The following is a 14,025-nucleotide window of genomic DNA, read 5'->3' as shown; positions in this document are numbered from 1 at the left end:
ACTTGGGAGAGAACGAAGGAGGGAGGAAAGGAAGACTCTATTTAAACGTAAGCCGGCTGGGTTGTGTGTGCTTTTCTGTTTCAGGCAAATGGCCCATGTCTCTCCCTGGCTGTATGTGTTCATGGGGGTTGGAGTCCCACCCCTCCATTCTAAGTCTTTCCAAGCCACAAATCTCCCCACATCTGGACCCAAGGTACAGCCTGGAGCCTCCCCTCGTGCACTCCACCCCTGCCCATGTTTGGGAGCATATTGACTCCACCAGAAGTTAGCAGGTCACCAATTTATTTTGAACAGGGGAGTGAGGACAGGGAGAGGGGAGAGAAGACACGCAGGAGGCCTTCTGAACGGTAAACCACGGCTGAGTGGATCTCAGGACCTCACTGGGTGGTGCCATCTCTGGGGGAGAGGGGGTGACAGAGGCTCAGGTCACATTCTCCCAACAAGCTTTGGCTTCCTTCACCAATCTATGTATTGGGGTGTGTGAAACTAAAACTGTATAAATCCCTCTTACATATCTGTTCAAGTCCTAAAGACCCCGTTCTTCACTGCTCGGGACCCCATCTCCCAAATTCCATTTGCAGCTCCACCTTTGACAAGTTACTTAGCCTCATAAAAGCATTCTTCTTCTATCTATCTGAATGTTGTTCAAAAGAAGATTAAATGAATGCACAAAGTACTTGGAGTCCCATGAGTAAACTCTAAGAACGATCCTTACCACCATGCCCTTCTCATAGCTCTTGCTTCAGACCTTCACACCCAGTACTTACCTGCCTACTGGGGGTCTCTGGAGCTGGGGGCCGCTGAGAGAAGCTCTAGGAGGCGGGCCTGGGGGTGGGGGTGCTGAAAGAAGAAGCTAGCTAGAATAGGAGTTGCCTGTGCCCTGCGCCAGATTAAGCGCGCCCCCTGGTGGGAGCTGCTACAAGTGTACCAGCCCTAAGGGCCAGATCCTGGAGGCAGGTTCAGGGATATGGGCTCACGGGGTTGGGGGTGGGGCAGGTAGACTACTAGACTGTCTGAACGTGTGGAAATAGGTGTGGGGTTCTGGCGGAGCAGAAGTCAGTACCTGAGTGTGCGCAGACGAGACCAAGCCCAGCGGCCAGCGCAGCACCCAGCACGAAGGCCGCCAACACCAATGCCACCACCGGTGCAGGCTCCAGTGCTGCAGGGGCTGGAGCGGGTGGCTCCGGGTGTACCGACCTGCCTGGGAGACTCTTGGATGGCCCTATGGGGACACGCGCAAGGCTGAGACTAGGCCTTGGACCAAGCTGTCCTTCCCATCCCGGTCCCAGGGCCGTTTGTGAGCTTACTAGGGGACGGACGAGGTATTGTGACCACGATGGGCTGTGTCAGCATGTGCAGGTGGGGGCTGTCGGTACCAAGGCTCAAGCTGCTGCCCGCACATGCCTCATCCTGAGGCAGACACTGGGTTGCAAGGGAAGAAACCAGACTTCAGTGCCTTGGTGGTTCTGGGTCTGGTCTCCCAGGGCTCCTATGATGGGCTTAAGCTTCCAGCTTTCCACTAGAGCTAGGAGGTTACCACGGGACTCCTGGGCGTAACCATAACCATAAACCTAAACCTAAAAACGGTTTCAGCCCTAGAACACCCCATATGTCAACCTCTAGGTCTCAAGTGAGGCCTGCAAATCAAATGTGCAGAAGTTTAGATAGATCGCAGTGTTTTCTTGAATCCAGCCTTCCAGCCCTAAAAGGACTCCAGATCCCACCCAAGGATCTTAGAGCACAGGCTGTACATTTCTAGTCTACTTACCGGGAATCCTTCTGCAGAGCCCCATGAGGGATATCTCTATACCCAGTACCCATTGTGAGAGGGACCCAGACCATAAAGCACTTTGCTTCCTAAGGTCCCTCAGCTGCCAGAAATGCCTTTGCCTAGCTAGAGAATATTCCGCAGGTGCCGAGATTACTGTTTCTGTTAGCGCACCCGCAATGGTGCTGGTGGGGTCAAAGGCACTGGTGTCAGGCGGACAGCTCGGCGGTGGTGACTGCTGCGACGGCGGCAACGGCTGATCTGGCAGTGCAAGAACTGTACTGAGGCATTGAATACCGGACGCAGGCGAAAGCTGAAGCGTGAGACGCTAGCAGCATCCGGGCGTGGAGGTGGTGAGAAGCTGACAGAGTCGTCGGCGGGGCAGCCCCCACGTAGAAGCACCAGGGCAGGCCCCAGGGTCGGGCGTGAAGAAGGTGTTACTGAGCATCGGTGAAGGGCTAGGCCCCATCTCGGTGAAGGACGGGCCAGGGCCGCCTGCAGGATCAAGGCGCCATCAAGGTCGACCAGTCCCCATCTATCCCTCTTCCCAGCCACCCTCGTCGTTTAAGGCGCCCGCACCTGCACAAACACATGGCTGTCCGCCGGAACCTCCAGTGGCCCTGCGCGGCGAGGGAACGCGTCCTCTGCATCTGATAACTCCAGACTGAAAAGGGGTCTGCGCAGCCAGGGGCCAGGCGCCCCAGGTAACAGAGGTGCTGAAACAGAGCACATAGCAAGGGCGCAATTCCCTCTAGGGAGCCCTTGTCTCGCTTTGAAAAGGGATGCATTACAGGTGGTCTCTTTACCCATGCTCAGCCGCATGCCAAATTCTTTCCAAGTTACAACCATGTACCGCTTAGTGGCATCAGGGCCTAGTAGAAGCTGAAGCCAGCACAAAGCTGTGCTCTTTCATTTTCTGACCTTTTGTGCCATTTGCAGAGTAGGCAAGGGGATGTGGGGGACACACGGAGTTAATGCCCTCCTGTGGTGGTGGTCAGCAGAGATGAAGTCAGGATTCTCTGCTTTGCCCAGGTTGCTAAAGCCTTAGAGTCTAAAAGATCCAGTATGAGCTACTGGCCACTAAGGAGAAGTAGGTTACTGGCATCTGTTGCAGTCAGGAGGGTGCCCACCCGTATCCCTCCAGAGGGCAGAGGCTCAGTACAGACAGGCAACAGGACTGGGAATTTCTGTTCAACAGATCTCTAAGTCCCCAAACAGAGGAGAGAGAGCACCAAGAGGTAAGGGTGGATGGTCTCTTTTGTGTTTACCCAGGCTTGCACTTACACACACACACAGCCTATACAAGCAAATGACTGCTTTCAAGCAGCAGTTAGCTGGGGGTTTATCACGAATGATTTGCACACTTGACCCTATATCCACAGCCCTTACCATCACTTGGTTGAGAAATTTAAGGCAACTGGCAGAGGGGCTAGTCTGGGAAAAGAAAAAGGGATGGCACCCCTCCCCCTCCCCACACCACCACACACATCCAGGTGCAAAACGCAGTTGAGAAGGGACAATGGGCAAGTGGGACACAATGCCCCCACCCCGTGGCAGCCTCTACGTACCACGTGGTGTACCGTGCTTACTGGAGGTCCCAGGGAGCAGGGCCAGGAGCAGGAGCGCAGTGCCCACCATGGCGGCCTGTCCAGGTTCGAGTGCTCCAGACCGGCAGCGAGCACCTGGCTGGGCTGTACCCAGCCCTCTAGGTGTGGGTAGGTAGCCCTGGCCTTGGTGAGGCTGCCACCCTGGGAAGCAGGGAGCGGGGGCGGAGGATGGAGGGGCTGACATCTGAGCACATGCTCAAGGCCAGCCATGGATAAGGGCTTTCTTGATGTACTGAAATTTCTACAAGGGGGGCCCCTCACAAAGCTGCCTGATGCCTTCGGTCACTCCAAACACCTCCCACCCAGCTCCCGGCCCGGCTAGTTTCCCATGAATGTCATCCCTAACCACACTAAAAGCCCTCCTCCCAGGCCCTTCCCATATCTCTGTACACTCTACCAGGCTTAGGACACCAGACTCGGAAGAAAAGGGAAGGGTTTTATTCTCAAGCGTCTAAGGATTTACAAACAAGGGTATTTTGTTTTAAAAAGGGAAGAGGGCAACACTGGTGGCCTGAGGAGGAGGTCAGAGGGTGGGACCAGGCCACTCCAGGTCCCTACCTGCCCGAGACCCACTCTGCCTGGGCCTGAGGGATGGCTGGTGACAGAGGGAAGGACTTGGGAGAAGGTGGGGAAGTGGGAGACTCCTCCAGACTCCCACTTAACATTAGAGGGCAGTAGACAAAGACAACACAGACAGACAGACAGACAGACAACACACAGAAAATAAAGTTAAATAAAAATAAAACCATCAGGCCCAGTCTTGGGCCTGTGCTGGCCCTGGGACCAGCCATGTGACCTAAGTACACACAAAGGCTAGCCATGCTGCGGCCAGCCTCAGAATGGTAAGGGTGGGGCCGGGCTTGCTACTCTCTCCCTACTTCATTCCGCCTCCCCAACACAGGAGATAAGGAGAGAGGGTGCCCTACCCTACCCGGGCATAGAAGATGACTTCTATTACGATTTAAGCATGCGGCATTGTGAGAATAGGATGAAGAGGCGTCAACAGGACAGTTAAGAGCCACAGTGTCACCTAAGCCTACGTATGGTTGCATCAGCTACTTCCAGCAAGGTTTCTCAACTTTGGTGCTGGGATTTGTGGTTGTAAATTTTTTTGTTTTGTTATATTGTTCTCTTGTCCACTTGAACTGCATGCATCACCAACAAAAAGGAAACATACCCCACTCTGTCCTCGAAACTGCAGGACAATGGGACAGGCACCTGGCCCAGTCCAGGCCACAGGTTGGGTTGGAGCTGGTCAGCTCTAGGTGAGCTAAAGCATGCTCAGGGGCATGTTGGGAGTAAGTCGCGTCGCATCCCAATACTCTGGCCTCCCCTGCATTCACGCCTGTCCGTCTCGTCCCTGATTCACATGCTCGGACCTCCACATCTACTCCCTTCACTCCTAATCCCTGACTTCTCGGGACCCCTCCTGCCCCTTGGCAGGATTCCCTCCTGTCACTGTTCCCAACAGTCCCTCCCTGCTACCTGCTACTCTCTACTGCATCCCTCATACACCTTCCCTGAAGGCCATCGTGTGGCTGAGGCCCCTGGTCTCCCTCTGTGCCACCTGAGCTCTTCTACTCAACCCCAAACTGTCAGCAGCTCCCAGTCCCATGTGAGGGTCCCCCATGGAGCCTGGCCTCTCCTAGGCCAGAAATGACAAGGAGCAGCAAGCAGTCCAACCCCCAATGCCTGAGGCAATGGAGGAGAGGGGGCCACCACAAGCAGCTAAACATTACTTTGGTAAAATTTTCTGAAGGTACCGACCCCATGAGGACACCCCCCCCCCAACACACCCCCACCAAGTACAATAAAATACAATAAACTCCAAAAGGACCCCCTGAGATCAAAGAGAGACAGACAGACACAGAGACAGCAACCATTTGGCTGCAGTCACAATGCCCACAAAGCCATCCTAGGACAAAGACTTAAGGAAGCCTAGATGAACCTGGGGCTTCCTTCCACTGAGGGTAGAGTGGCGGCACCCAGGCTTCAGAGGCTGGGAGGGAGACAGGGGAACCAGAAAGGGACAGTGGTAGAGAGGGAGGGGACAGAAGGAAAGACGTAGAGCAAGCATGTGTGCGAGAGAAGGTGGAGGGGACAGACACTGGGAGTTTGGGGGGATGGGGACAAGGGGCTTTCTCTCTGCCCCTGGGGGTTACCCCAGCCCAGAGGTTATGATTGAATAAATAGCGAGTCTGCTCATGGCCTGCTGTCTTCCGTTCACAGTGTCTGTCGGGGTGGGATGGGGCTCACACTGCTGGCTGACCCCAGAGTGGGAGGGATTAGGAACCAGCATGCCCTTTTGTCCACAGCTGGTAGGCAGGGAGTCAGAGCTGGATGGGAACCCCCTACTTTCTGTCCTCAGTCCTTGGCAGTCGTCCAGGTCCCAGGTCCCCTGATGGGCAGCTGGGTTGGCCAGGTTGGGGGGGGGGTCGGTGGCCGTGGCCCGGGGCCCCTGCGGGGCTGGCCGCTGCCATGAGGCTACCTGAAGAAGGGCAGATGGTGCTGACTCAGGACTCCACTAGTCCTTGGGGACTCGGTCTTCGCCATGACATCCTTAAACCAGGACGCGACATCCACCTCGAGTATCTCATAGTGCTTGATGAAGCTGTGTTCCTGTAGGCCCAAGAGTTTGCTTATTATGAGGAGTCAGTCCTCCTGGTCTTGCAACTGAGACCCGGAGGACTTCACACGTGGTGGGGGTTGGGGGAGAGGTACTCACAAGTAGCTTATTATACTTTGGTCTCTTCCTGTGATCTTTAGTAAGGCTGGACAAAGAGCAGGGAGAAAAGAGAAATGAGAGTCAGAAAAATGAAGCCCGACTGTGCCTGGATGCCCATCTATGCTCAGGCCCTCCCTCTCCAGTAAGCCAGAAGCAGCTGCTCACAGCCAGGCTCCACCAGGCTGGGGATCCACAAACTCTCCTGGCCCAATATAGTATTAGGTAAAGACCCAGCTGGGGAGCTGGAACCACGCGCAATGTGAGGGTCACATCAGAGAAAGTTAAGACTCAAGTGTGATATTCCTACACAACCTCCATTGCAAAGCCACAGGGTCGCCATGCCAGACACCCACAGGGCCAGCGGTTCCCCACAGGTCCAAACAAACCCAAAAAGTGACTCCCAGGGCTCCAGCTTTAACTCCTGTCTACAGCCACAAGCCATGGGTGTACCTGTAGCTGTGCCCATCTCATCCCGTCCCCTTTTCCCAGCCTCCACCCTCCCCAGTAGCATGAGGACACCAGACATTCCAGAACATCCCGGAGTAGAGAGGTAGGAGCCAGGACAGGCAGCATGGGAGTGCTCACCAGTCTTTGACAAATGACTGGAAGTCCCCTGAGAAGCCCATGTGACCAGGCAGGAGTGGGGGCTCTTCCTGTAGGACTTTGGTGAGGACCTCAAAGTCCGTCTTGCAGTTCTTATAGGGGAACTGTCCTGTTGCCAGCTCCACCTGGGAGGGTGACAGGCATTGCTGAAACAGCAGGTAAGAGATCCCTGCCTTCCCACCAAGCCCTAGAACAGCAGCCCCAACTAACCAGTGAGATGCCCAGGCTCCACACATCAGCTCGGATGTCATAGTCAGGCTTGGTGGGATCTGGAGGGTCGATGCGCTCGGGCTGCCAGGTGAGAGAGAAGGAGGATATACCCTGAAGGTAGGGCCAGCCCACCCAGTCCCCTGGTCAAACCCAGCAGGGCCCTACTCACAGCCATATAGGCAGCACAGCCAGCACTCCGTGTTTTGGCTTTGGAGTCAACAAGGCGGCCACTGATGCCAAAGTCACAGAGCTTGATCTGGCCCCGCTCATCTAGCAGGATGTTGGAGGGTTTGACATCGCGATGGATGACGCCATGCTTCTCCTTCAGATAGTACAGTGCTTTCACAATCTGTAGGACATACACATTTGGGCACCTGTCATGGAAGACAGAATCCAGGGACACCCACCTAGCCATACAAGCCCAGATTTAGCTGCTCACCGCCACAGTCATCTTGCCCAGGATTCGCTCTGGAATGGGGCCCTGCATTCGTTTCTTCAGCTTCTCTGCACATGTGCCCATGAGCTCCATGGCAATAAAGACGTCTGTCTGTAGAAGGAGGGTGGTACCTGGGGCTTGGGACAGCCATGCTTTCTTCCCCACCCTAGCCACACTATGGTACTTGGAGACATGTAGGACCTTATAGGGGCAGAGGGTAACCTGAGACTTTCCCAGAAGGGGCTTGGTCCCTCAGGCAGGGTGCTCACGTTGGTGATGAAGGTGCCAAAGCACTGAACGATGTAAGGGCAGTCATGGCTCTTGAGTACTACATCCAGGTCCATCAAAATGCGCTTATTCTCTTCCTTGTTCCCAGAGCGCCGCATTTGCTGCAAGGAGGGACAGCCAAGGGGCGAGCTTCAAGTATTGAGCAGGCTGCAAGGTCACAAGGTGCATCCTGGCACTGGGGTGTGGAAGGCTTACCTTAACAGCAATGATGTGGCCTGTCTTCCGGAACCGCATCTTCCACACCTGACCACAGGTACCACTGCCCATCTCACCCAAGTTCTCCAAGTCATTGATTTCTGCCTGATAACGCTGGGAAAAGAGCAAGACAGCTGGAGGGTCCTCAGGGCCTCTGCTCTGTCACCCACCACCTCCAGGTTGCCCGGGTCCTGCCTGACACATCCCCCAGGGTGCCGAGCTATGGGGAGGTAGTACCTGGCCCCCGATAGTCAGGTACCCTGTCTGCTTCATGATCTCCTGCAGCTTCTGGTCAATCTCGATGCTGATAGGACAGAAAATGGAAGATGGTAAGGAGGGCCCCCACAAATGTCACCCGCCTCCCTCGGACCAGCAGGAGGGCCCAATGCTGGCCCTGCTCCACCAGCTTACCTCTCCATACTGCGCGGTGTGAACAAGGTTGATGGGAGCCCCAGCATGTGGCGGGGCCGGGTGGGGGGTGTAGGGTGCTGTGGGGAGCTCTCTGAGGATGGTGAGCGGCTGCCCCCATCGTTGGCCAGTGGGAGTTGCAGGGCTGGGGAATTAAAAACCAGGGGCATGAAAGGAGTTAGCATCTAGCTGGCCACCAAGGACTCGGCGTTCTCATCTTCCCCTTCCTGGTATCCCTTCGGCCAAGCTGGAACAGTCCCCTGCTCTGCTGGCTAGGGCCTTCTTCCCCACCCCCTGGGCATCTTCAGGGTCCTTCCTCCTGCCCCTCTGACCTGAAAGGAGATGGGGTGGCCTGGTGGGAGAGGGGTAGTCCCACAGGCTGAGGGCTTATCCTCAAGTACATACTGCAGAGAAGTGAGGGGTCTCTGCCAGGGAGCTTCCCTGGCAGAGCTCTCTGTTCCCTCTCAGTGCCAGGAAGCAGCCCAGGGCCGCAGTGCTCACATGGGGAATGTGTGAGGACAGAATGCCCATCAAGAACCTGGCCTGGCCACCAACACTACACTGTGGATGACAAGAGCCAAGAGCTATGGAACTCTGGTTTCAGGCTGTCTTGCCCTAGATTAGACTCCTAGGCCAGGGAGGGCCACCTTCTGTCCAGCTGTCTCATCTGTGCACCTCCCAGCCAGGCCTGCAGAGCTGGGGTCAAGGGATCGGGAACAGAACCCCAGGGTAAGCTTGATTTCTTGTGAAGAGAGATCGATGGTGATCTAATTGGCAAAGCTCTTCCAGGGGCTAGCTGGGCTGGCCAGGGGGGAAATGCTGGGCCAGGGAGGGGAGCTTGGTACTTCCCAATGGCCTGCATGCGGACAGCTCGGGCATGCTACAGGCAGATAGCAGGCAGGCAGCAGGCACCCCAGGACGGGCGGGTAGTGTTAGGGTGAGGGATGACAGGAGAAAGACAGACAGGAGGAGCCAAGACTTGGGACCCAGCTGCCCAGAGGAGGTGCTGCAGAGACAGCCAGAGAGGATATGAGACATTAAGAGGACATTCCTTGAAGAGCTAGGGGGTCTCTCTGGCCTAGAGGCAGGGGCCGTGAGCCCCCTTGTACATGGAAGCATCTGCTCTCCATGAACCTCTCATACTTCAAGGGTCCCAAGGCTCCCGGAGGCTAGCTCAGCTCAGGACAGCAACAAGCACCCTTCAAGCATCACTTCGCAGAAGGCCTGGAGCCTGCCACTTTCTAACACACCTCTCCACCCTTATCTTTACTACCGTCTCTTCCCACAGTCCCTCTAATGGCGTTTAGTAACTTGGGCCCAGCAATTAATGGTCAGAGACAAATGGGCTTTTACTGCAGATATCCAGGTCTTTTCTAGTTCTGGTAGTTGGGGCCCAACTGTATCCAGACTCACTAGGAACTGTCCACAGCTCACGTCCATGAGTACATGTGTGATCCTTCTTTGTCTGGCAACTCAGCTCTCTGGAGTGACCACACCTCTAACCTCTGTACTCCCTGCCAGTCCCCTGACCCACACAGACCATCAAGCCCTCTTGGGTTGCTCCAGATCCAGGGAAAAGGCTGCTGGCCCCACTCTCTGAAGCATGGATTTGGTGGAAAAGGGGGGAGAGAGAGAGACAGACAGACAGACAGACAAAAGCCCTGAGAACAGAAGTTAGAGGGGTTTAGAGCCACACGGCAGGCCTAGAAAGTAGATTAAGTATAAGTCAGTGAAGGAAAACAAAGTGAGAATGATTGAATGAATGAGAGAAAGCAAGACAGACCATGGAGACATGTACCCACTTATGGGATCCATATGTGTGCAGGCTACCAGCCCAACATACATACACTCATGTGCAAAAAGACAAACATGTACATACAGCACACATACACGCATCCATGTATACACACAAGCTGGGACACACTAGCACCAATAGTGAGCTCTTCTCATTTCTATCAACACAGGTGCTCTCTTACACACACAGGACATTACACACCTAGGAACTAGCACAGCTGATCTACCTAGCATTGGAGACCTTAGGTTGGAGGAAGGGGTGGAGGGGGGAGGTCTTGTTTCCCCTAACCTCTTGGTATACTTTTGTTCAAACCCTGTATCCTCCATAGGCTTTCCCTGAGAGACCCCTCTGCAGAGACCCTACTAGACTATTCTGCTGGATCAGACACATGCTTCGTGACCACTAATGGATCCCGTCCATCCTGCATCCTCAGCCCCACAGGATAGGAGCTTGATCTGTTTTACTTACTGCTAGGTTCCTGGTTCTGAAAGGAGACACAGTACACAAATAATGACACTCATTCACTTCATAGTTGAGACAGATTAAATAAGAGCAGTGCACCTATCTCTACCTACTTTATTTATACACACACACACATCATTGTGTGCCCACTTAGCAGACTCCTGCTCATTAAGGGAGCTCATTTCATCTTCTAGGATTCCAGATTGAGCCAGAGAAGAAATGAGAAGACTAATGGACACAGAGAAAGTATAGCCAGGCTCACATTTCTGTAGTTAAGGGAGAGTGAAAATGAAGACACAGAACTCTCTTTCCTTCTCTCTCTCCCTAAGTTATACACACACACAAATACACCCACACACCCACATACAGCATAGGGTAGGGATGGCATTCTGCAGCTGGGGCAGCGGTTAGGTCAATGTGCAGATATGCAAGCAGCAATGATAAAAAGGCTGGTACCTGCTCGCTGGGACGGGGCAGGAGCAGGGCTTAGAGTGATCACAATAACTGGATGGGGAAAGGAAGAAAAGAGAAAAAAAAAAACACCACAATAAATCACAACAGAAACAACCGATTTGTCCAACAGAAAAGAAATCAAATCATAATGAAGAGGAGGGGGAGGCACAAGGCACCAAACTGCAGAGATGGGTAGAAACCAACAGAGATGGGATGATGGCAGGAAGGTGTGGAGCTGACAGAGACAGACACCTGCAGGGGACTCCTTGGGGCCTGCCAGCCACTAGCCTTACCAGGTCTTACTCTGCTCTAGGGACAGGCAGCTCTTATGGCACCTAGAACCCTATTCCCAACCCTGTCTCATCCACAGGGCCGTGGAGGGATGGCCCTGGAATCCAGCAGGGGCCCAACCTCTGGTCCCAGGCAGAATCAGTGAAATGCATCCCCACCTCTGGGTATCTCCAGTTCCTGGAAGAAACTCCCAGGAAGGAAACGTGGAAGACTTTGTCCAGAAGGGGTAGGGATGGAGGGAATCCTGAATGCCTCTTCAGGAAGATGATCAAGCTGTGAAGGTCAGTCAGGCCAGGTGGCCAGGTAGTGAACAGAATTTTCACCTACAGGAGGCTGCCTTTCCCCTCTTACCATAGTGACCACACAGACAACTATAGTATGTATACTCCAAAGATTACATCACAGAGGATATAAAGAAGACATTCTGCTGAATCAAGAGGGACAGAGGAAGGGTTGGACAGAGAGGGGAGAAAAAAAGCCAGATTCTTTCAGCAAAGACAACTTGGGACAGGGGTATCTGGGATACAACAAGGATGCTAACTGTGGTCATGGTGGACAAGCTGGATGTGTGTCTAGAAAGGAAGAGGAAGCACTTTTGGTACAGGACCGTATGTCAGGAGGCAGGCCCAAAGACAGTAGGCTCAGAAAGGAGGTGCGTTTCTACTCGATGGGACTACACTGGTTACAGGTGTCTGTAGTAGTAGCAGTCACTTGAGCCCTGTAGACAAAGGCTGCCAGGCTGAGAGATGGCTATGTGTTTCCTGAGGGCTAGACAGCAATAGTGAAAAGTAGTTGGTCATTAGAGATATGAGGTGCCCCTGTATGTAGGAGGCAGTGAGCTGGGTCCAGTGACAAGGTCCTTCCAAGCTTAGAAGGAGCCATCTGATATGACCAAAGAAGTCAAATAGAAGCCTCCAATCAAAACGGATGTAGATGAGGACTTAGTGACCTACATGGGCAGATAGGCATGCACGTGTGTGGACTGTCTGCTAGGGGAGGGGACCTCTTGACAGTCACTGACTCGGCAGGAGTGGAACCACTGAATCAGAAGAGATATAACTGTTTGCAGAGTTAAAAGACTTGGTTGTAGTCACAGCGGCGTAGCTTCGAGTCTGAAAGCCTGCAAGGTGCAGGTGACAAGGCTCCGGAAGCCGACCACAGGGTGAGGGACTAAGCTCTCAGGTACCAACGGTGTGAACTTCGGGACCGCGGTACGTGGGCGGAGAGAGTCGCCCTGGAGACTGCCCACCCGACTTCCAGGTCACCGTGACCCTCTCCCTGCAAGCCGACAGCACAGAGAGTGGAGGGGAGGAGAGCTAGCGCCCCGGAAGCGGGGGCAGGATCTGCCCGGTGGGCGGGGCCTCCCAGTGCGCGCCCCGCCCCGCCCGCCCCTCCCCCACGAGGCCGTGCTTACTGGGCCTGGGCCGCTGTGGGCTGATATCCAAGTTGAGGTCGATCCTCCTGCGGGCCTCACGGTTCTCCTGCTTCAGCTTGGCTTCCAGGCGGGACAGCTTCTGCTCCAGGGAGGACGCCGCCATCTTCCCCGCCGCCGCTGCCGCCGCTCACCGCCAGGCCACCCGTCAGTCCGGGGTAGACAAACACCGCACTGCGCCTGCGCTCGGATGACCCCGCCGAGCCGCCGTCCTGCCTAGACCACCCCAGCGCGTGCCCGCCCTGCCTCGCGTGCATAACGCCGCGCGTGCGCACTGGGTTCCAGTAGGAAGCTGATGCCACCTAGAGCCCGAGGCGGGCCTCATGCATTGTCATGGCCTATCGCTGCCTTCCGCAGTGCGCATGCGTGAAGTTTCAGGCGATTAAGCGCTGTTGGAAATCACTTAAAAAAAAAAAAGAAAAAAAGAGAGAAAGCGAAGTCCGGTCAACCGCACGCCTGCGTGCAGAAGCGGGAGACCGGCCAAGCTCGCGCCTTTACTGCACACGCTTACGGCTGTTCCCAGATTATTCTTCACTTCGTGTGCATCTCTAGGGCGCTCTGGTGCCCGCGCCCTCACGGAACAACCTTCCTCGTCTAGGACGGTCTTTCATGAGGACCTGTTATGCTTAATTGCGGCCTGAACTCTCGCTGTTAGCATGGAGCCGCCTCCTCACCGTAATTAGGTGCCCATGGTAATCCCTTTCCATTTCAGCCAGTCCCAGCACAGTGAGAGTAGCCCTGACAAGTGGAGAGGGAATCCAGAGTTGGTGATTCCTGAGCTCGGTGTCAGAATCAAGGTTAAGGCCAGACTTTCTGCCCCATTCCTATCCTTTCGCCCGGAGAATCCGGACTTGAAACCAATGTTATCTGAAGACAGTCCCTGGGGTTAGATGCCTCTGCCCTGCTAGCCCCATCCCCACCCTGCATTAAGTTCTTCCAAGAGTGCTAGGATAAAGTTTGTGTGTAAATTCGGGTCGTTGAATGTGCAGGGACATTCAGCAAGAGACCAAACCCAGGAGGTCAGGCTGCGCACAACTCCGGAAGCAACAGTGAACACTTTGGGATGGGCCTTGGCCTTTAAAGGCTTCTTAGAACTCCTTTGGTAATGACCTATGGGTGGAGCAGAGAGAAGCTTAGAGTTAAAAGGATAAAAGAGGAGAGGAAAATTGGATTGGTTTTGTTTTGTTTTGTTTTGTTTTCGCAACAAGGTTTCACTGTGTAGTTCTAGCTGCCCTGTAACTCTGTAGACCCGGCTGGCCTGGAACTCAAGAAATCCACCTGCCTCTGCCTTCTGGAGTGTTGGGACTGAAGATAGGCATCACCACCATCCAACTGTTTTAGAGGGTGGGGTG

At 54.5% G+C, this 14,025-nt stretch overlaps 2 protein-coding genes across 7 annotated transcripts; both read right to left on the bottom strand.

Moving 5' to 3' along the window:
• Positions 1 to 265: 265 nt before the first annotated feature.
• Positions 266 to 3,475, bottom strand: Tgfbr3l (transforming growth factor, beta receptor III-like). Its single transcript, NM_001195258.1, has 7 exons — positions 3,337 to 3,475; positions 2,348 to 2,484; positions 1,943 to 2,263; positions 1,308 to 1,422; positions 1,064 to 1,222; positions 768 to 840; positions 266 to 396 (listed from the first exon to the last, which is right to left on the bottom strand). Exons 1-7 carry the CDS (start codon positions 3,404 to 3,406, stop codon positions 378 to 380), a joined length of 894 nt encoding a protein of 297 aa, NP_001182187.1. The 5' UTR covers positions 3,407 to 3,475; the 3' UTR covers positions 266 to 377.
• A 316-nt stretch (positions 3,476 to 3,791) lies between these two features.
• On the bottom strand, positions 3,792 to 12,949 carry Map2k7 (mitogen-activated protein kinase kinase 7). Of its 6 annotated transcripts, NM_001042557.2 has the most exons (13): positions 12,656 to 12,949; positions 10,954 to 11,001; positions 8,244 to 8,385; positions 8,070 to 8,136; positions 7,833 to 7,946; positions 7,619 to 7,738; positions 7,353 to 7,460; positions 7,083 to 7,262; positions 6,914 to 6,994; positions 6,686 to 6,828; positions 6,101 to 6,146; positions 5,864 to 5,994; positions 3,792 to 4,032 (listed from the first exon to the last, which is right to left on the bottom strand). In NM_001042557.2, the coding sequence occupies exons 1-13, from the start codon at positions 12,777 to 12,779 to the stop codon at positions 3,930 to 3,932; spliced, it is 1,407 nt and encodes a 468-aa protein (NP_001036022.1). In that variant the 5' UTR covers positions 12,780 to 12,949; the 3' UTR covers positions 3,792 to 3,929. The 6 variants fall into 6 exon arrangements, with proteins under 6 accessions (NP_001036022.1, NP_001157644.1, NP_001278706.1 ...); NM_001164172.1 differs by having other exon boundaries at positions 3,792 to 5,994; NM_001291777.1 differs by lacking the exon at positions 10,954 to 11,001.
• Between the last annotated feature and the right edge of the window lie 1,076 nt (positions 12,950 to 14,025).

The sequence above is a fragment of the Mus musculus genome, chromosome 8 (assembly GCF_000001635.26).
Source record: "Mus musculus strain C57BL/6J chromosome 8, GRCm38.p6 C57BL/6J".
Taxonomy (NCBI): Eukaryota; Metazoa; Chordata; class Mammalia; order Rodentia; family Muridae; genus Mus; species Mus musculus.
This window is presented reverse-complemented; position numbering and strand designations above follow the sequence as displayed.

Excerpts from the sequence above, each read along its gene's own strand:
- Tgfbr3l (NM_001195258.1), bottom strand. The coding sequence starts at position 3,406 with ATGGTGGGCACTGCGCTCCTGCTCCTGGCCCTGCTCCCTGGGACCTCC. Across the intron at positions 2,485-3,336 it reads TAAGCACGGTACACCACGTG|CACCTCTGTTACCTGGGGCG; the intron begins GTACGTAGAGGC and ends GCTCTGTTTCAG. Across the intron at positions 1,423-1,942 it reads CCCCACCAGCACCATTGCGG|TGTCTGCCTCAGGATGAGGC; the intron begins GTGCGCTAACAG and ends CTTGCAACCCAG.
- Map2k7 (NM_001042557.2), bottom strand. The coding sequence starts at position 12,779 with ATGGCGGCGTCCTCCCTGGAGCAGAAGCTGTCCCGCCTGGAAGCCAAG. Across the intron at positions 11,002-12,655 it reads CCCACAGCGGCCCAGGCCCA|TTATTGTGATCACTCTAAGC; the intron begins GTAAGCACGGCC and ends TTCCCCATCCAG. Across the intron at positions 6,147-6,685 it reads CAGTCATTTGTCAAAGACTG|CCTTACTAAAGATCACAGGA; the intron begins GTGAGCACTCCC and ends CTCTTTGTCCAG.